The sequence below is a fragment of the Staurois parvus genome, unplaced genomic scaffold (genome assembly GCF_062004578.1).
Source record: "Staurois parvus isolate SC_StPar_1 unplaced genomic scaffold, SC_StPar_1.0 ptg000068l, whole genome shotgun sequence".
Taxonomy (NCBI): Eukaryota; Metazoa; Chordata; class Amphibia; order Anura; family Ranidae; genus Staurois; species Staurois parvus.
This window is the reverse complement of record NW_028317864.1, coordinates 1,489,072-1,510,094: the sequence shown is the minus strand read 5'-3', so window position 1 is coordinate 1,510,094 and position 21,023 is coordinate 1,489,072. Positions and strand designations below refer to the sequence as shown.

The window sequence follows — 21,023 nt, the reverse complement described above, 5'->3', positions numbered from 1 at the left end:
ATTATATACACTGTGAGTTGCATATTATACAATGAAGGAGGCACAACGACCTCACAGTCCTGACTCCTATACTGTTTACACCTTCGATAGGTGAGGCCCTCTAGCAGATATCTTTCAATCCAAATTCCTCCAGGCCCTTAGTCAAGCACCTGCTTAGGCCTAACATCAGCTCTCCAGTACACAGACTGCATCCCAGGGGCAGCAGCCCCAGAACAAGAACAATCTTATCAAGCCTATCTAATGTATCTTCTATCTCAACCATCTTCTGGATGCCCCCTCCCAAGGACTGGTTTAGAGCAGATACATATTCATAACAGCAGTGGTTGACCCTCCTACTTTATTCTCTGCAATATTCTTCCAGAGATAGGCAGGAGTAAATCGACCACCAAGCTTAGGGAAACCTGGCCAGACCTAGAAACAGATCACTACTCCACTGAGCACAGCAAAGCCAAGAACTAAAATTTAGCCTAGCTAGTGCAGGGTACTACACAAATAAAAAGACAAGGACCAGAAATAAATATATTGACCTAAAATGGCCATGGTTAGAGCTTAAGGGAAAGAGGGAAGGGTGGAGAAAAGGAGGTCCTGCGTGCAATCCCATGGGGTTCCTCACAACATGTTTGGTCCTGTTGCCATTGTATAGGACTTGGATGTCTTGAAATAGACCCTCTGTTCATTTGAAAGCTTTGGAGGGCCTAAAGGTATCCTTGTACATTTACATCCTTGCAGAGCTCAGGAGCCCCAAAGTCCAGGTTCCTGGATATGTGCTTAAACGTGCCTCCTCCCACCTTGTTACTGAACTACCACCATGAAAAGCTTTATTGACCAAATAGTCTATCCCAACTCACCCATCCTCTCTAATTTTCTAGCATTCTGCAGTCTCCCACTGTCCACTACTGGGCACATGTGCTGTAAAACATTAAATAGTAGATGGCTCCTCTTTTGGTCTATATTGGCATTGCAGTGCATGAGAAAATCACATTATTGTAAATTATTTTCGGTTTATTTTTTGTATGATGCAATTTTGATAATTTAGTATAATGCACTTTTTGTAATACCTACAAACTGAACAATTGAATTTAAAAATGAATAGAGCAACATCTGAATATAGGAATTACAAGGTATTAATGCATTTTAGATTTTTCTTTCGTTTATACAGTATGTGAATCCCACATATTATAGTCTTTGGACGTGCAACCTGATAGTCTGATATTCTTTCTGTGTTCCGTGGTTCATATAAATTTTGGTACTCAGTATGCTTGTTACAAAAAAGCACAATTTCCAAAACTCTGTACAAATTAAAAGCTTTTCAGCCAATTAAATATTTTTATACAACACAAGCATATGTTTTAGGGCTCACATTACTTTAAACGCAATACTAAATACTTCAAAGCTGTTTTAAGCTGTTTTATTTAGCTACGAAAATCAATGAACAAGATCATGTGATAATACAGGATGAAAACACTTAGGGAGTGCGCACGCAGCTAGGGGCGTGGACGGTGTGGACGTGATGACGGGCGGTATAACTGTGAGCACACTATAGAGCCGGAGACAGAATAGCCGAGGAGCTTTTGCTTGCAGAATCCTGATCTTGGAATCCTACACCTAATTGGGGAGAGGAGGATCTGTTGCTGCATCCACAGAGGAGGGATCCACCATTCCTGTAACTGGACCAGCTTTATTCCCTTCTGGATTGAGGATCCATGAGCTCTAGATGCACACTGCGTTTATGTGTCTTGCTTCTGGTGAGTGCGTTTTTCAGCCGTTTCCACACGGATCACCAATTTTGAATCCTCATTTGTCACTGGACACGTTCTTATGACCAAGACTTTTAGTGGACTTATATCTGTCTTATTATCACTACCTTTAGCGCTGCACTATTTTTATGTTAATCTTTTTGTGGTAGTTGTCCTTTAACCACTAGCCTACTGGGCACTTGTACCCCCTTCCTGCTCAGGCCAATTTCCAGCTCTCAGTGCTGTCACACTTTGAATGACAACTGCGCGGTCATGCAACACTGTACCCATATGAAATTTTTATCATTTTTTTGTGACAGATAGAGCTTTATTTCGGTGGTATTTAATCACCTCTGGGTTTTTTATTTTTTCATAAACAAACCAAAAACCACTGAAAAGTTTGAAAAAAAAAAAGTTTTTTCTTAGGTTTTTGTTATAAAATGTTGTAAATAAGTGATTTTTCTCCTTCATTGATGTGCGCTAATGAGGCTGTAGTGATGGCCACTGATAAGATGCACTGATGGACACTGATAGGTGGCACTGATGGGCACTGATGAGGAGTCACTTGTAGGTGGCACTGATGGGCATTGACAGGCATTACTGATGGGCACTGAAAGGCAGCACTGATATATGGCACTGACTGGCACTGATAGGCAGCACTGACTGGCACTGATAGGCAGCACTGACTGGCACTGATAGGGGGCACTGATGCGCACTGATAGGTGCCACTGATTGGCAGCACTGATAGGTGGCACTGACTGGCACTGTTGGGTGACACTGAAAGGCAGCTAAGACGGGCACTGATAGGCACTGATATGTGGCATTGATGTGGCACCGATGGGCACTGGCAGGTGGCACTGTTCATCACTGACAGCTGGAACTGATTGACACTGACAGTTGGCACTTCTAGGGCCACACTGATCATCAGGGCACACTGATCATCAGTGCCCTGATGATCAGTGTACCTGTCCCCTCCGCGGAATGCCGATTACCAGCTCTCCTCTCCTCTCGAGCTGTCAGCGTGACAGCTCGAGAGGAGAGAAATGCTGATAACCGGCATTTCCCTGTTTACATGTGATCAGCTGTGATTGGACACAGCTGATCACATGACCGAGCCGACATCTTTGGCTCTTTCCGTGGTTCGGGGATCTGCTGTGTCCGAGGGACACAGAGCAGCGCCGATCGCTGCGCTGCGCGCTCCGAGCCGTGCATGCGCGGTGAGAATGGAAGGATGTCATATGACGTCCTATCAGAACGATAGAACTACCTTGCGCCCGTCATTGAACTATATGGCAGGCGGGAGGTGGTTAAATTGTTAAAGTAAACAAAGAGTGCCATTATGCTTAACCTAGGAAATAATCTGAATAAAAGTGATGTTTTAAGTTGGCCTTCTTGGGTGAGAGACTGAATTCTCCATAGTATTGCCTTACAGGGTTATCCAAGAGGTGTGAATGGGACAAGGTGACAGAAAAGGACAAGTGACTCAAAGCTAAGGTTGCTACAGAACGTGTAGACCAGAGATAAAAGTGTGATTGCAGATTGTACTACAGGGGAAAGGTTCAGATCCCCCCTCTTCTACCTGCAATTTATTTTTATTATTTAGGATTTATATAGCACCATCAGTTTATGCAGCGCTTTACAACGTAAGGGCAGACAGTACAATTACAATACAATTCAATCAGAGGCCCCTGCTAGTTACAGCTTATTATTTCAAAATTTACACCAAGCTTAGCTCTTCTCACTTTGTATGTACAGAACAATATGGACACTAAAAATCACACTATTTAGCTTTAATCAGGGCCTACAAATGAATGATATTTTCTAAGAAACTAATTTCACCCAACAACAACTGTGTCACAACTGATACTGCCCTTCATACATATGGGGCATGGCTGGGGATGCATTCCCCTCCTACCTGTTCCTATTTTAGAGGGATAGATAGATGCGCAGACAGATGGATGAAAAGATAGTTTTTAGTGTCATTTAGATAGAAATTGATAGCTCTGTCTCCTTGTTATCTATCTCTCCTCGGTCTCCCCAGCTCCTCTCCTCTTTCTGTTTCCCTCTCTCCCCATATGGAAGAAAAATATATTTGAAATATATTTTTAAAATATTCTTCCCAAAGATATTGCCATATATTTAAAAGGCTACAGTTTTGGCCATATTCAATATATTTCAAAATATATTTCAATAAACAAATATATATACACACACATACAGTGAGGAACAGAAGTATTTGAACACCCTGCGATTTTGCAAGTTTTCCCACTTAGAAATCATGGAGGGGTCTGAAATTCACATTGTAGGTGCATTCCCACTCTGAGAAAAAGAATTTAAAAAAAAAAAAAAAAAAAAAAAAGGAAAATCACATTGTATGATTTTTAAAGAATTTATTTGTCTTGCATTGCTGAACATAAGTATTTGAACACCTAAGAAACAGCAAGAATTCTGGCTCTTAAAGACCTATTACTGTGCCTTTAAGAAGTCCACCTCTACTCCGCTCATTAATCTAACTTAGTAGCACCTGTCTGAGCTCTTTAAAGACACCTGTCCACCCCACAGTCAGTCAGACACCAACTACTACCATGGGCAAGACCAAAGAGCTGTCAAAAGACACCAGAGACAAAATTGTGGGCCTCCACAAGGCTGGAAGGGGCAATTGCCAAGCAGCTTGGTGAAAATAGATCAACTGTTGGAGCAATTGTTAGAAAATGGAAGAGGCTAAAGACGACTGTCAGTCTCCCTCGGACTGGGGCTCCATGCAGGTTCTCACCTCGTGGGATATCACTGATAAGAAAGGTGAGGAATCAGCCCAGAACTACAAGGGAGGAGCTGGTCAATGACATGAAGAGAGCTGGGACCACAGTTTCAAAGGTCACTGTCGGTAGAACACTACGCTGTCATGGTTTCAAATCATGCATTGCACGGAAGGTTCCCCTGCTCAAGTCATCACATGTCCAGGCCCGTCTGAAGTTTGCCAATGACCATCTGGATGATCCAGAGGAGGCATGGGAGAAAGTCATGTGGTCAGATGAGACCAAAGTAGAACTTTTTGGTCTAAACTTCACTCATCGTGTTTGGAGGAAAAAGAAGGATGAGTTGCACCCAAGAACACCATCCCTAATGTGAAGCACGGGGGTGGTAACATCATGCTTTGGGGGTGCTTTTCTGCAAAGGGGACAGGACGACTGCACTGTATTAAGGAGAGGATGAATGGGTCCATTTATTGTGAGATTTTGAGCAACAACCTCCTTCCCTCAGTCAGAGCATTGAAGATGGGTTATGGCTGGGTCTTCCAACATGACAACGACCCGAAGCACACAGCCAGGATAACCAAGGAGTGGCTCCGTAAGAAGCATATCAAGGTTCTGGAATGGCCTAGCCAGTCTCCAGACCTAAATCCAATAGAACATCTTTGGAGGGAGCTGAAACTCCATGTTGCTCAGCGACAGCTCCGAAACCTGACAGATCTAGAGGAGATCTGTGTGGAGGAGTGGGCCAAAATCCCTGTTGCTGTGTGTGCAAACCTGGTCAAGAACTACAGGAAACGTTTGACCTCTGTAATTGCAGACAAAGGCTTCTGTACCAAATATTAACACTGATTTTCTCAGGTGTTCAAATACTTATGTTCAGCAGTGCAAGACAAATACATTCTTTAAAAATCATACAATGTGATTTCCTGAATTTTTTTTCTAAATTCTGTCTCTCAGAGTGGGAATGCACCTACAATGTGACCCCTCCATGATTTCTAAGTGGGAGAACTTGCACATTGCAGGGTGTTAAAATACGTCTGTTAATATATATATATATATATATATATATATATATATATATATATATATATATATATATATATATATATATATATATATATATATATATATATACACACACACACATATATATACATACACATACACACACACATATACACATACAACATACATATACATACACACACACACACACATACACTGCATTTTGAAATGCGTTTTTGTTACGAAATATATGAAAAATGTTTCAAAATACATTTCAAAGATACTGTATGTCTTTAAGAATACAGATCTACATTTTTAGATGTTAAGAAAAATCTGCAGAATATATTTTTGAAAAAATATATTTCTAAAAATATATTCTTCAGATTTTTTTTTTTAACATAGGAAAAAGTCATTTTAACATATATTTTTACATATATTTGCAAATGCATTCCAAAAATGTAGATTTGTATATTTAAAGACATACAGTATATTTTAATAAAATATTTCTCATATATTTTGTATCAACATGCAGTATATATATATATATATATATATATATATATATATATATATATATACATACATACACACACACATACAGTCAGGTCCATAAATATTGGGACATCGACACAATTCTAACATTTTTGGCTCTATACACCACCACAATGGATTTGAAATGAAACAAATAAGATGTGCTTTAACTGAAGACTGTCAGCTTTAATTTGAGGGTATTTACATCCAAATCAGGTGAACGGTGTAGGAATTACAACAGTTTGCATATGTGCCTCCCACTTTTTAAGGGACCAAAAGTAATGGGACAGAATAATAATCATAAATCAAACTTTCACTTTTTAATACTTGGTTGCAAATCCTTTGCAGTCAATTACAGCCTGAAGTCTGGAACGCATAGACATCACCAGACGCTGGGTTTCATCCCTGGTGATGCTCTGCCAGGCCTCTACTGCAACTGTCTTCAGTTCCTGCTTGTTCTTGGGGCATTTTCCCTTCAGTTTTGTCTTCAGCAAGTGAAATGCATGCTCAATCGGATTCAGGTCAGGTGATGGACTTGGCCATTGCATAACATTCCACTTCTTTCCCTTAAAAAACTCTTTGGTTGCTTTTGCAGTATGCTTTGGGTCATTGTCCATCTGCACTGTGAAGCGGCGTCCAATGAGTTTGGCTGAATATGAGCAGATAATATTGCCCGAAACACTTCAGAATTCATCCTGCTGCTTTTGTCAGCAATCACATCATCAATAAATACAAGAGAACCAGTTCCATTGGCAGCCATACATGCCCACGCCATGACACTACCACCACCATGCTTCACTGATGAGGTGGTATGCTTAGGATCATGAGCAGTTCCTTTCCTTCTCCATACTCTTCTCTTCCCATCACTCTGGTACAAGTTGATCTTGGTCTCATCTGTCTATAGGATGTTGTTCCAGAACTGTGAAGGCTTTTTTAGATGTTGTTTGGCAAACTCTAATCTGGCCTTCCTGTTTTTGAGGCTCACCAATGGTTTCCATCTTGTGGTGAACCCTCTGTATTCACTCTGGTGAAGTCTTCTCTTGATTGTTGACTTTGACACACATATATACCTATCTCCTGGAGAGTGTTCTTGATCTGGCCAACTGTTGTGAAGGGTGTTTTCTTCACCAAGGAAAGAATTCTTCGGTCATCCACCACAGTTGTTTTCCGTGGTCTTCTGGGTCTTTTGGTGTTGCTGGGCTCACCGATGCGTTCCTTCTTTTTAAAAATGTTCCAAACAGTTGTTTTGGCCACGGCTAATGTTTTTTCTATCTCTCGGATGGGTTTGTTTTTTCAGCCTAATGATGGTTTGCTTCACTGATAGTGACAGCTCTTTGGATTTCATCTTGAGAGTTGACAGCAACAGATTCCAAATGCAAACAGCACACTTGAAATTACCTCTGGACCTTTTATCTGCTCATTGTAATTGGGATAATGAGGGAATAACACACCCCTGGCCATGGAACAGCTGAGAAGCCAATTGTCCCATTACTTTTGGTCCCTTAACAAGTGGGAGGCACATATGCAAACTGTTGTAATTCCTACACTGTTCACCTGATTTGGATGTAAATACCCTCAAATTAAAGCTGACAGTCTGCAGTTAAAGCACAACTTGTTCGTTTCATTTCAAATCCATTGTGGTGGTGTATAGAGCCAAAAATGTTAGAATTGTGTCGATGTCCCAATATTTATGGACCTGACTGTATATATATATATATATATATATATATTTATTTATATATTGATTATGGTCAAAATTGTAGCATTTCAAATATATGGCAATATATTTGGGAAGAATATTTTTAAAATATATATTTCTTCTATGTGGGTCTCCCCTCTTCAAACTAAATGTAATTCTTTTTATTCTTATTTTGGATAGAGCATGGAGGGTTGTAGCCCATTAGGTTTCTTGCCATCTTTGTCCCATTGGAGAGGTTTCTCTTTACTTCCTGTCCCATAGTCAAACAGGAAGTGAGAAGAAATCCCTCCAAAGTGAGGGAAAAGCTGGTTGTCACCAAGACTAGTGTCCCCATTGGAAGATTTTCTGTTCTGGCGACAACCCAAAGCTTGGGATTTTCTTTCACTTTCACACTCTGTGATAATGGAAAAGAAGACAAATAGGGTGAATCTCCCTAACGGGGGGTACAGACAATGGTGAAAACCAGACAGGTGTTCTAATCCCTCTCCACTCTTTCCAAAACTAAAAAAGTTTTGCCTTTAGTTATAATTTAAGCTGCCCATGCACCAGTAGAATTTTGTTCAAACATTCTTGTTTTCACTATGTCCTTTTGATTTTCTAATAGTTAGTGAGGTCAAACTGGTGTACAAGAATCTTAGAAAATCAAAAGAACAAAAATGGAGTACCAAGATTCTTGTACACCAGTTTGACCCACTAACCATTAGAAAATCAAAAGGATAAAGAAATTGTGTACCAATAGTTAGTGGGGTCAAATTGGTGTACAAAAATCTTGGTATATAATTTTTGTTCTTTTGCTGTTTGAATGGTTAGTGGGTCAAATCAACATTCGTTTTCAACCATAGTTACCCAACTGTGAATGTCGTTTTACAAGGCGTACATATTGTAATGAACCTGCTTAATAAGTCTGGGATTCCATTCCAATAGTAGGTCTGGATAAATATCTAAAGTGGAGGAATAGCCTAAAGCCAGCCATACATTAAAGTAGAACTTTACCCATAACAACTTGGTAACAAATAATGTTCTTTAGCAAGGAACATACATTCCACACAAATAATTATGCTACCAAAATCAGTGTGTTCTGTAAATTGCCTCCAGAATTGCCATTTTGCTGAAGCCCAGAACCCCTGAGCAGCAGTAAATCTTTAGGCTCGGCAGATCAGCCTCTACAATTTCAGCACAGTTCCAAATAATAGAGAGCAACTGAGCATGTGCAGAGCAGAGTGAGACAGTGTGTTACTGGATTTTAAACAGTATAGGCAATTATTTGTAATGTTTTACATAGCTATACCTGCAAAAGGGGGCTGAAAAGATCTAGCAAAACTTAATTTTCTGACTGAAGTTCCACTTTAAAGTGGAAGAAAAGCCTAAGCCAACCTATTCTATAAGAGCTGATTCACACATGTGCAGGGCAGATCGAAGCTCAGGTTTCACAGCTAATTGATACAGACGTTATTTACCAGTTCATGTCAGGTTTACATCAGGTTCAGGACAGGATTAGTGCTCAGGATTATCCTGTTCACACATATGCGGTTTAGAAACAGTTCCCTTAGAAGTCAATAGGCTTCAGTCACCTGAACTGAACCGCACTGCTCAGAAATCGTACATGACTCTTTTTCAAACTGCACCTAACCGCAACGCTAGTGCAACAGACACATATGAACAGGCACCATAGAAAGCAATGTTTTTTTACATGTCGTGCGGATTGGATGAGGTTCAAACCACATCCAATCCGCATATATATGAACTGGCACTGAATTAAAAAAAATATTAAAAAAAAAAAAAAGAAGGAAGGAAGGATATGTGTACTTACCCATTTTTAATTTGCACCAGTCATGTGACCCTACACGTCTCGGGCTCAGGAAGTGCTCAAAAATAGTTGGGAATTCTGAGATCCATGACATTGCCCATGGTCAAGCTGTTGTTGGCTTTCCCTCCCCTGGCGCAGCCACTCACTGACAAAGGGGAGTTAGAGCTACGGTATCATGTGACCAGACCGGAGCAGAGTGAAAGTAGGCAAGTACACAGAGATTTTTTTTTTTCTACAGTTTAGGCAGGATAGGTAGGAAGAAGGTGGAGGGAACATTTGGGAATAGATAGTGTGCTTCCTTTCCATTTACTCTGTGATGGCAAGAATGAATGTTCGGATGGAAGATTTGTCTACAAACATTTGAATGAAACTCGAACCACATATGGCCGGCTTTACTTTCTCCTCTCGTTTTTTTTCTCTCTGTCTCCGTTTTTCTTCCTCTCTTTCTATCCCTCGCTCTTCTCGCAGTCCCCCTTTTTTGGTCTCTCTCCTCTCTATCTCTACTCTATCATTTTCTCTCTCTCCTCATTTTCTCATTCTCTATCTCTCCCTCTCCTCCTTCCTTTGCTCTCTGTCCTCCTCTATCCTTACCCTTTAATATTTTTCCCTCTCTCCTCCTCTATCATATTTTCCCATTGGATTACTCTCTCCCCTCTCACAATCTCTTTCTTCATTTCTTTCATACTCTGTCCCCTTTTGTTCTCTTTCCTCTCTCGTCTTTCTTGCTCTCTCCGTCTCCCTCTCCCCCTTTCTTAGCTCTCCCTCTTTTCTGCCTTTAGGTGCCCAAAGACTGGCAGATATCCCCTTGAGCGTGATGGGAGGGGAGATTCTGATCAAACACGCTAAAACTTCCCAACAGAACACTTCAGCACAATGTTATATAGAGATTTTTTTTTGTTCATTTAACTGTGTAACCACCAGAGCTAACCCAGTACCAGTGCCTAAATGGATAGCACTTCCGCCTGGCAGTACTAGGGTCGATGGTTCGAATCCTAACCACGGCACCAACTGCCTGGAGTTTGCATGTTCTCTCTGTGCCTGCGTGGGTTTCCTCCGGGTACTCCGGTTTCCTCCTACACTCCAAAGACATGCTGGTAGGTTAATTGGCTCTTGTCTAAATTGGCCCTAGTATGTGTATGTATGAATGTAAGTTAGGGACCTTAGATTGTACACCCCTTGAGTGTTAGGGACTGATGTGAATGTACAATATACATGTACAGTGCTGCGTAAATTGACGGCGCTATATAAGTACCTGGAATAAATAAATTCCAGAATTGTTAAATCTTGATACAAGTCAACTGAGTGCTAGGACCAGCTGTAGTCCTTCCAGGGGTGTGCAAAGTACTTCTCCATGGATAGAGGATAGAGTCCATTTGCAGGGAAAAGTTAATCTTCCTGTCCATTGAGGCTCAAGAGGCACTCACTAGCCTTGGGGATGGCTGCAGGCAAGTCCACAAATAGGACACCTTTTCATTACATTCTACAGCAACAAAAGTTGTATAAACTGTATATAAAAACATTTTTGCAGAAGAGAATGTGCTGATTTGGAGGTCATGTTACCGGAAAACATATTGTTATCCTTAAAGGGCCCATGCACAAAGTCATATGAAACTATGGCAACTATTACGTACCATCCTGTTTAAACAGGGCTCTGTATGTCACATTTGAACACTGTTTATGTGCAATCGGTGTTAGGATTCCTTCACATGTGCGGCTAAGGGATGGCAAAAGCAAGCAGTTGAGCTGCAGTGTTACTGTGCCCTAGCTGTCCACATGAATGAGGGAATGCAGTCACTCGGGACTGTACTCATGCCGTGGCCCAGATGCATCACTTCGTGACCATGGCAAAAAAAATGAGACCGCATGTCACATTTTGCAGGAGTTACCTCCACCAATGTGATCTATGCAAGTCTATGCGGCCATGCTGTAACCGTGTGCAATGCAATTCAGGTTCAAATTATGTGGTAATGGGAGGGGAGATTGAGATGAGAGAGGAATCCCTACAGGCCCATATAACAATAATATCAAAAGAAGGAAGAGATGGTACGCAATGTTCTAGTTATAGACCAATATCCCTGTTAAACATAGACACTAAATTATACGCAAAAGTGTTAGCAGATAGGCTAAAAGATTTAATGCCGGAATGGGTTCATATGGATCAGGTGGGGTTTGTCCCTGGGAGAGAGGGTAGGGACAATGGATTAAGATCGTTGTTGCTTATACAAAAATGTAAAAGAGAAAAGTCTCCTGTTGTGTTAATGTCGATAGATGCTGAGAAAGCATTTGATAGATTAGATTGAGTTTATATGGTAGATACTCTGAAAGCTTTAGGAATAGGTCCGACAATGAGAACATGGATAGAGAAATTGTATAGAAAGCCAACTGCGGCAATAAAGGTTAATGGGGAAATATCAGAGGACTTTAAGATGTATAATGGTACCCGGCAGGGATGTCCACTGTCACCTTTGTTATTTGTTTTATCCTTGAAATCTTTTTTGGCAAAAATAAAAAAAAAAACATAGATATTAGGGGAATTCGTGTGGGAGAGATAGAACATAAAGTAGCAGCAAATTATGTGGTAAGGAAGCAACATGTCTCCTCCACACTATCTGTTAAGTGCTTCTGAAGAGAAATCCACCACTGATTGCTTTCCAGAGGAGTATCAAGGGCTCCTTTACATGTGAACAAGCCCTTACAGTGTAAATGGCCCTGTTAGAAGGATTCTCAAGAAAGCTGCTTAGAATTCTCTGTTGCTAGGGCGCAGTGACTATTGCAGCCTAGCATCCTCTTGTTGCTAGAATGCAGATGGCTTCTCAACGAAATTGCCTAGCACCCTTCGTTGCTAGGACACAGGTGACCACTAGTGCTTAGCACCCTTCAGTTGCTATGATGCAGGCAGCTTCTTAAGGCAGTTGTCTAGCGCCCTCCATTGCTAGGACGTGACTAATGCTGTCTAGCATCATTCCATTGCTAGGACGCAGGTGGCTCTTGTACCCCAATTTAGGACATTTGCACAGTACACAGGTAAATGTTTGCAAAAACATTTACAGACATACTTTGTAAAATATTGTCTTTACACAAGCCCTCACATGCAGATTTGTTTTTCTTTTTTCTTTTAATGGATCAGGTCCTCCTGCCCGTTTTTTTTCAAGCAAACCCAAATGGACGCTGCATGGAGCAGCGGGTGTCAGTTTACACCCACCTGCATCCAATCCAATCCTGTCCATTAAAAACAGACAAATAGGGATCCGTTCCCTATCCATCTGGCGGATCGTATCAAATGACTATTGGATGGAAATGGACAGGTGCTCCGTTTCCATCAGGCAGCCCATAGAGGACAGCGGGCTGTGTCTGTGTCCACTCTGCATAAGCAGGCAGATCAACTGCTGAGCAAGCGGATCTTCTGATGGGTCGGCTGTATGTGAAAGGGGCCTAAGTCCTCATGCACACTGGATGTTTTTACAGCGGCTGTTTTTGGCTTTTGGTGTTTTTTTCTACAGCCAGTAAACTCCCCAGCATGTTATCCTATGTGTCCATGCACACATAGAATTTAATCAGTGCTTTTTAGCAGGGGCGTTTTTTGGCTGGAAAAAAAACCTAGAACTAGTGGGTTTCTAGAGGAGTTTTTTAGCTGTAAAAATGCTCCAATGCTGTAAAACGCAGCAAAATGTGGTAAAATGCAGCAAAGTTTTTGGACTTTTTTTGAGCAAAATATTTTTTGTGTGTGTAAAAAAATTCTAAAAATGTGGCAAAACACTGCAAAATGCTGATGCAAAAACGCTGAAAAACTTGGATTTTTAATGTGACTTTATACAGCTAATGCTACCAGCGTTATTAAAACGCCACGTGTGCATGGAGCCCGATACTGAACAATTGTGGTCGCTTCAAAGTCTGCGTTCATACCCAGACCAGCAGCCTATTAATTCTGGCATGAGCAACAAGGATTGGTGCATTTTTGGAATATTGATGAGCTGAGGAGCGCCAACTCCAATACTATTCTAGATAGATAGAGGTGACTATACTTCAGTATTACAGCTCAGCCTGCTTAGCAAACTTTGGCTCTGTGTCTAAAGGGGTCATGCATGTAACTATCTGATCTGAAAAATACTGCAGAATCAGACCGAAGGATTAAATCTATGAATTATCGAATACACACATGCTGTGTCCTCAATTGTTGTTGAGCAAAACTAACATTCTGATTGGTCTTGGTGGAAAATCTGTTTGAGGAAAAGTAGGTGCTTTACATGGCCCACACTGAATGATGTTTTCAGTCTTCTGACCGTATTTTACTCCTGGACAATATGATTGTATATGACGTCATTCCATGTATGGCCACCAAAAGTGTTGGCTGCTGTACTAAATAAATATATATTCTATATCAGGGTGGATTGTGAGCCCCGTTGAGTCTGCTTTGATCGCCAGCAGTGGTACCTCATTCTCATTAACACTTCTCCTTCTCCTCAGTCTATTCCCACCTCCCCATTCCCTCTCTTCATCCTAGCGAAGGATGGGGGGGATGCAATCTCGCAGCCTTGCAATTTGGTTGCCATAGAAACACATTCAGCTTGTGTTAATGCAGCACGGGGATCTCGCAGTACAATAAGTAGGTGCAGGCTTGGAAAGCATCATAATGAGAAGTAGGATCAGATCACTGCAATGCACAACAATGCACACAAGTGGGGCACTTACACGCTTATTACAAAAGGCGGTAAAAACAGCGACAGCAAGGAGAAAAGTACCATAACCTAAAGCAACCAATCAAATATTATCCTTCATTAGAAGGGAAGAAAAATGAATAATTAATGGCGACCGGTAACTACGGGCTAGAGTGCTATGCATGGCATTTTTGGGCTTATTAAATACAGTTAAGTACTTTTCAGGCCAGCATGTCAACAAGAGCGTATCATGGCTGTCTGTATCAGTGAATTTATTTATGAAGGCTGAACAAAATCGCTGTGACAAGCAAAAATCCACTTGCTAGATCTGCTCTCATAAATCAAGCCCACATTAGTTACAAATGAGGACGAAACAAATAGAGCTTCTAAAAGGGGAAGTACCGAGCACTTTCAAGATCATATTTTGAATTATCATTGCGCACCATCCAACTCTAGAAATTGAGAAAAAGGGACAAAAATGGTGGAGACGAGTCAGAGTAGGTGTGGCCAAAATGCATGCCATGGCAACCACTGGGTGTGGCTTAAAGTTTGCCATGCTTATTGTATGCAAGATGTCCTTGTACCCACAAAATACTCCTTAGTTACTGTCCTACTAGCAAGAAACCTGAGGTTACACATGAACTTCAAGACATACAGTTGTGTTCAAAATAATAGCAGTCACACATCACTAACCTGATCAATCACTGTTTTTGGTAGAAATGATATTTCTACATGGCAAATAATTTACTATCAGGTGTAGCAGAGTAATAGAAATCCAACAGACCCAACAGTCATGACATGCATGCTGCTGATTCTGTGTAATTGAATCACTAATTGAAAGGGGCATGTTCAAAATAATAGCAGTGTGGAGTTATATTAGTGAGGTCATTCATTCTTTGAAAAACAGGTGGCAATTATTGCCCTTATTTAAGGAAGGAAGGCAGCAAATGTTGTACATGCTGGTTACAGTGCATTTCTCTCTGAAATTCTGAGGAAAATGGGTCGTTCCAGACATTGTTCAGAAGAACAGCGTACCTTGATTAAAAAGTTGATTGGAGAGGGGAAAACATATAAAGAAGTGCAGAAAATGATAGGCTGCTCAGCTAAAATGATCGCAAATGCTTTAAAATGACGACCAAAACCTGAAAGATGTGGAAGAAAGCGAAAACTACCATTCGAATGGATAGAAGAATAGCCAAAATGGCAAGGACTCAGCCAACAATCAGCTCCAGGAAGATCAAAGAAGGTGTAAAGTTACCTGTGAGTACTGTTACAATTAGAAGACGCCTATGTGAAGCCAAGCTATCTGCATGAAGCCCCCGCAAAGTCCCACTGTTGAAAAAAAGACATGTGCTGAAGAGGTTACAATTTGCCAAAGAGCACATTGACTGGCCTAAAGAGAAATGGCGCAACATTTTGTGGACTGATGAGAGTAAGATTGTTCTTTTTGGGTCTAGTGGCCGGAGACAGTTTGTCAGACGACCCCCAAACACTGAATTCAAGCCACAGTATACTGTGAAGACAGTGAAGCATGGTGGTGCAAGCATCATGATATGGGGATGTTTCTCATACTACGGTGTTGGGCCTATTTATCGCATACCAGGGATCATGGATCAGTTTGAATACATCAGAATACTTGAAGAGGTCATGCTGCCTTATGCTGAAGAGGAAATGCCCTTGAAATGGGTGTTCCAACAAGACAACGACCCCAAACACACCAGTAAACGTGCAACATCTTGGTTCCAGACCAACAAGATTGACGTTATGGAGTGGCCTGCCCAATCCCCAAATCTTAATCCAATAGAAAACTTGTGGGATGACATAAAAAATGCAGTTTCTGAGGCAAAACCAAGAAATAGAGAAGAACTGTGGAATGTAGTCCAATCATCCTGGGCTGGAATACCTGTTCACAGGTGCCAGAAGTTGGTTGACTCCATACAACACAGATGTACAGCAGTTCTCAGAAACAATGCTTATACAACTAAATATTCATTAAGTGATTCAAAGGAAAGCAAAATCTTCAAACATTTTTCAGTTTATATAGTGAATGTTTGAGTTTGTAAAGAAGAATACAAACACTGCTATTTTTTTGAACAGTCTAATATTCACTTTTCTTCAATTTTTTTAGAGGAACAACACAAATTTGATGTATTTTTCTTCATGTTTTGATTTGGAATAGAATGTGTCGTGTTCCCAATGCATTTGTGTGTATGGAAATAAAAGCTATTAGAAGGATTTTGAGCTTTATTCACTTTTTTCAACGCACTGCTATTATTTTGAACACAACTGTACATGTAACTAGACATACATGTAACTATCTGATCAAAAAATACTGCAGAATCAGACAGTAGGTTTGAATCTATGAATTATCGAATACACACATACTGTGTCCTCAATTGTCCTTGAGCAAAACTAACATTATTCTGATTGGTCTTGGTGGAAAATCCACAAGAGGAAAAGTAGGCGCTTTATTCTAGAACTTGAGAAAAAGGGACAAAATGGTGGAGACGAGTCAGAGTAGGTGTGGCCACAACGCATGCCATGGCAAATGGTGGGTGTGGCTTAAAAGTTGCCATGCTTATTTAATGCATGGTGTCCTTGTACCCACAAAATACTCCTTAGTTACTGTCCTACTAGCAAGAAACTTGAGGATACACATGAACCTCAAGACAAAGAACTTTTAAAAAAGAAAAAAAAAATTCTTCCATTACATATTTCTCTCTACACACAAACTTTAGACAAGGAGCTAACACTTTGTCTCATCTTACCTTAAAAGAAAGCTTCATTTGCAGTAGGGAACTACTTGGCAACCAGAACCTGTTGAGACAAAAACACGTTGGTCAGAATGACGTAATGTACAACATAGCATATAGAGTGCAGGGGTTACAGTACATAACATACAACATAGTATATACAATACAGCGGTCAAAACTATGTATCATTCAACTCCGTATACAGTAATGGAGTCAAGAGTATGTAACAGTGTCTTTACACCTCTGGTTAGTGACAGTAAAAAGTACCTTTCCATCATTGGTGGCCAACAGCAAGAAATCCCCCCCAATAATCATGCTCAGTGGCAGGTAGATCCCCGCAAATCCACCTCCTTAAAACATTGGTGGTCTTTGTAACCTCTGCAGCCCGCCCCCTTCCCCATCACAGCATTCATTAGAGGTCAGTGGGTTCTCTCCCTCCCTCCCAAAGAATTCGTGGTCAAAGGATTCTCCTCACAAAGCATTATTGGTAATTAGTGGAGTCTCCACAATCCGCCAAAGGTATTGGTGAGCATTGGTAGCCATTAGATTCATCCTCTCTCCCCAAGGCTTTGGTAGATGATGGTATCTTCCCTCCCCCCAAGGCATTCCTAAACTTTGGTGGTCAATGGAATCTTCCCTTACTCCAAGGCATTAGTGAACTTTGGTGGTCAATGGAATCTTCCCTTACTCCAAGGCATTAGTGAACTTTGGTGGTCAATGGAATCTTCCCTTACTCCAAGGCATTAGTGAACTTTGGTGGTCAATGGAATCTTCCCTTACTCCAAGGCATTAGTGAACTTTGGTGGTCAATGGAATCTTCCCTTACTCCAAGGCATTAGTGAACTTTGGTGGTCAATGGAATCTTCCCTTACTCCAAGGCATTAGTGAACTTTGGTGGTCAATGGAATCTTCCCTCACCCCAAGACATTATTAAACTTTGGTGGTCAATGGAATCTTCCCTTACCCCAAGGCATTAGAAAACTTTGGTGGTCAATGGATTTTCCCCTCAAGGCATAAGCCAGAAGAGTCAAAGCTCCTCCCTAAAACACAATTAGCAATAGCTTACAGTACTTAACTATGCAAGAAATCCTTGTCCCATGCTGCCACCTGTGTGAGGACATCACTGCTGGAATTATGCAGCTACTGTCAGGCAGAAGATCACTCTGGAGTACTACTATAGAGACCCTGAGTCAAGTGCAGGAAACAGTGTTCTGGTGCTCGGTTCTGGGACATGGCTGATATATATTAGATTTGAATCCAGAGACAGTCCCAATGAACTGGGAGGTTGGGAGGTATGCATGTTCACTATATGGCTAGAAATTACCTGGATACCTGGCCATCACAGGTCTTCTGGGAAGGTTTTATGCAAGAATTTGGAGTCTGTCTGTGGGGATTTGAACCTATTCAGCAAAAAGAACATCTCTGAGATGAAATACTGATATAGAGTGAGAAGACCTGGTCCTCAGTCTGCATTCCAGATCATCCCAAGGGTGATCAATGAGGTTGGGATCAGTGCTCTGTGCAGGCCATCTGAGTCGCTTCATACCAAACTTATTAAACCATGCCTTCTTGGGGCTGACTTTCTGTACAGAGACACGGCCATGCTGGAACAGAGAAGAGCTTTCTCCAAGGCTAAAAGGCCACCATTGTCTATAGTGCCTGTGTTTTATTCCTCACTGGAAACATCTGAACTCCATACGTTAGAGGGGTGACCACATACTTTTGGCCATATAGGTACATTTGGTGCGATTTGCCTATATAGTGTAAAAGCATGTTTCCTTTGCTCTTTGTGTTGTAATGTTCAGCATGCAGATTTGTTATTTAGTGGAGGGAACTTCAACTACTCTGCCTGTCTTTATTGCTGATCTCCTTCTGAAAATGCTAAGACAAACAAGTTTAGTAGAGCGGGCAAGAGTAAGAACTTATGGCAATGCTTTTATTGCTGTCTGTGACTTGCTGTCTTAGAGACAACCAAACACCATACTTCTTTGGTGGCACAGAACAAGAAGTGGTGGTGGTGGTGGGGAGGAGGTCTCCCTAACAGGGCCCCAAATAGAAACAAAAACCTGACAGAAATGTTAACTCTTTCGCACTATAAGAGCACACAGGAGGATGCACACGCATAGTGCATTACCAAGGGTTCATTGTATATAACAGAACATATAGCGGAATGGATTCTCACAAAAATAAGTGTGTACAGGCGTTGTATGACACGAAGCCTTAATACAATGCAGGAATAACGTGGCCAAACACACCAAGTTGACATGTTTCAGGGGATGTACCCCCTTCTACAGCCAAGACTTGGTTTAGCTTCTTAGTTTAGAAGGGAGTACATCCCCCAAAATGCGTCAGCTTGGCCATGCTATTCCTGCACAAAATTTTGTATCATACAATGCCTGTATACACTTATTTTTGTGAGTATTTATTTGGCTGTGTGCTTTGTTTTTATGAAAGGAGGTGGGAGATCTTTCAATCGTCTGCCCATCCGCCATCTCATAGATCCTGTTTTATACATAGAAGTTGTACTACAACTCCTGTGAATGGAGGTACTGGGTGGAAAGGACAAGCATAGTTGGGCACTCTTGATGGGGGCATATGACAAGTTCTTCTGATTAACCCTCACCGCACCAGAAGAATATGGTAATGGGGGCAGCGGCGTTTTATGAAACCTGTGTGCAAGACCATAAGCTGGGCCCCATTGCTTGATTAAAATATAATAATAATAATAGGGTCTGATTAGTTCACTGTGTGCAAAGAGTGGGCATGGTTTTTATTGTGGCTGGGGAGTTCTAAAAGACCTCGGACATGTTTGGGAACCTTAACCTAGAATAGTAATGCTGAGTTTGGCCAAATTGTATTAACATTGGGAGCGGCTTAAAGGGGCCAAGAGACCTGTATAAACCTCAGTACAATCATTTAAAAAAACCTCTTCCATTACTTATAACTTTGTGTACACTGAATATAGAGATAGAGCTGACATTTCATCTGAGCCTACCTTACAGAAGAACTTCATTAGAATAGTCAAGGACTGCTCAACTATCCCCCCTGCCCCTCATCCACAGGCTTCACCGTCCCCCCCCCACCCCAGGCTTTCCAGCATCCCCCCTCATCCTCAGTTCCCCCCACCCTCAGGCTCTATAGCACCCCCCATCCTCAGTCTTCACAGCCCCCCTCCAGCTTATCTGCACACTCCACCTCATTGTCAGGCTTAACAGTCCCTCCCCCCCCCCATCTCAGGCTCCACTGTTCTCCCCCCATTCTCACTCCTTACAGTCCCCCCCCCATCCTTAGTCTTCACAGTCTCCCTCCATCCTCAAGCTCCACAGCCGCCCCCATCCTCAGGCTTCGCAGCCTCTCTCCAGCTCATCTGCACAGTTGATGGGGAAATGAACCCCTCATTGTCAGGCTTTACAGTCCACCTCCCGTTCAGGCTTTCCAGCATCCCCACTCATCCAAAGTTCCCCCCCATCCTCAGGCTTCACAGCTCCCCTCCAGCTCATCTGCACACCTCCCTCATTGTCAGGCTTTACAGTCCCCCCATCCTCAGGCCTCACAGGCCCTCCATCCAGCTTTCCAGATCCTCCCATCCTCAGTCTTCACAGCCTCTCCCCCTCATCCTCAAGCTTTACAGCCCCCCTCCAGCTCATTTTCACAGTCCCCCTCATCTTCAGACTTTACAGTCCCCGTCCCCCCCATCCTCATGTTCTACAGTCTCCCAATGTCAGGGCTCCAGGTATGACCAGAGGTGTGTGGCCTGACACAGGGAAACGCAGGCTTCAGATATGGTATAAACAATATAATTTATTAAGACTAACAATACAAAACGCAGTGCAAAACTAAGCATAAACACAGTGCAAACAAACCAAACCTCCAACAGATAACAAAACATACAATACAAAGAGTTGTCAGGCAGGTCGGGTCAGTAGCAAACGGAGTACCAGGAACAGGCGGGAGAGTGGCCGGGATCACAAGCTGGGTTCAGTAACTCACGGGCAGCGCGGTACAGAGGATCGGGCAGAGAATGGTCAGGGTCACAAGCCAAGGATCAAGCAGGAGAAGTCAGCAGAGGTCAGGATCAGGCAAG

General features: G+C 41.8%; 1 protein-coding gene across 2 annotated transcripts in view; it reads left to right on the top strand.

Moving 5' to 3' along the window:
- Window positions 1-21,023, top strand: part of ST6GALNAC6 (ST6 N-acetylgalactosaminide alpha-2,6-sialyltransferase 6) — a 79,838-nt gene that overhangs the window by 25,809 nt on the left and 33,006 nt on the right. The window contains exon 1 of one of the 2 annotated variants that reach the window (XM_089669009.1): window positions 1,526-1,745. The exons of the other annotated variant lie outside the window; for it this stretch is intronic. Coding sequence (XP_089525135.1) covers window positions 1,704-1,745 — 42 coding nt within the window. The 5' untranslated portion in view covers window positions 1,526-1,703. Of the gene's footprint in view, window positions 1-1,525; window positions 1,746-21,023 lie in introns of those variants that run through there. 2 annotated transcript variants of the gene reach the window in all.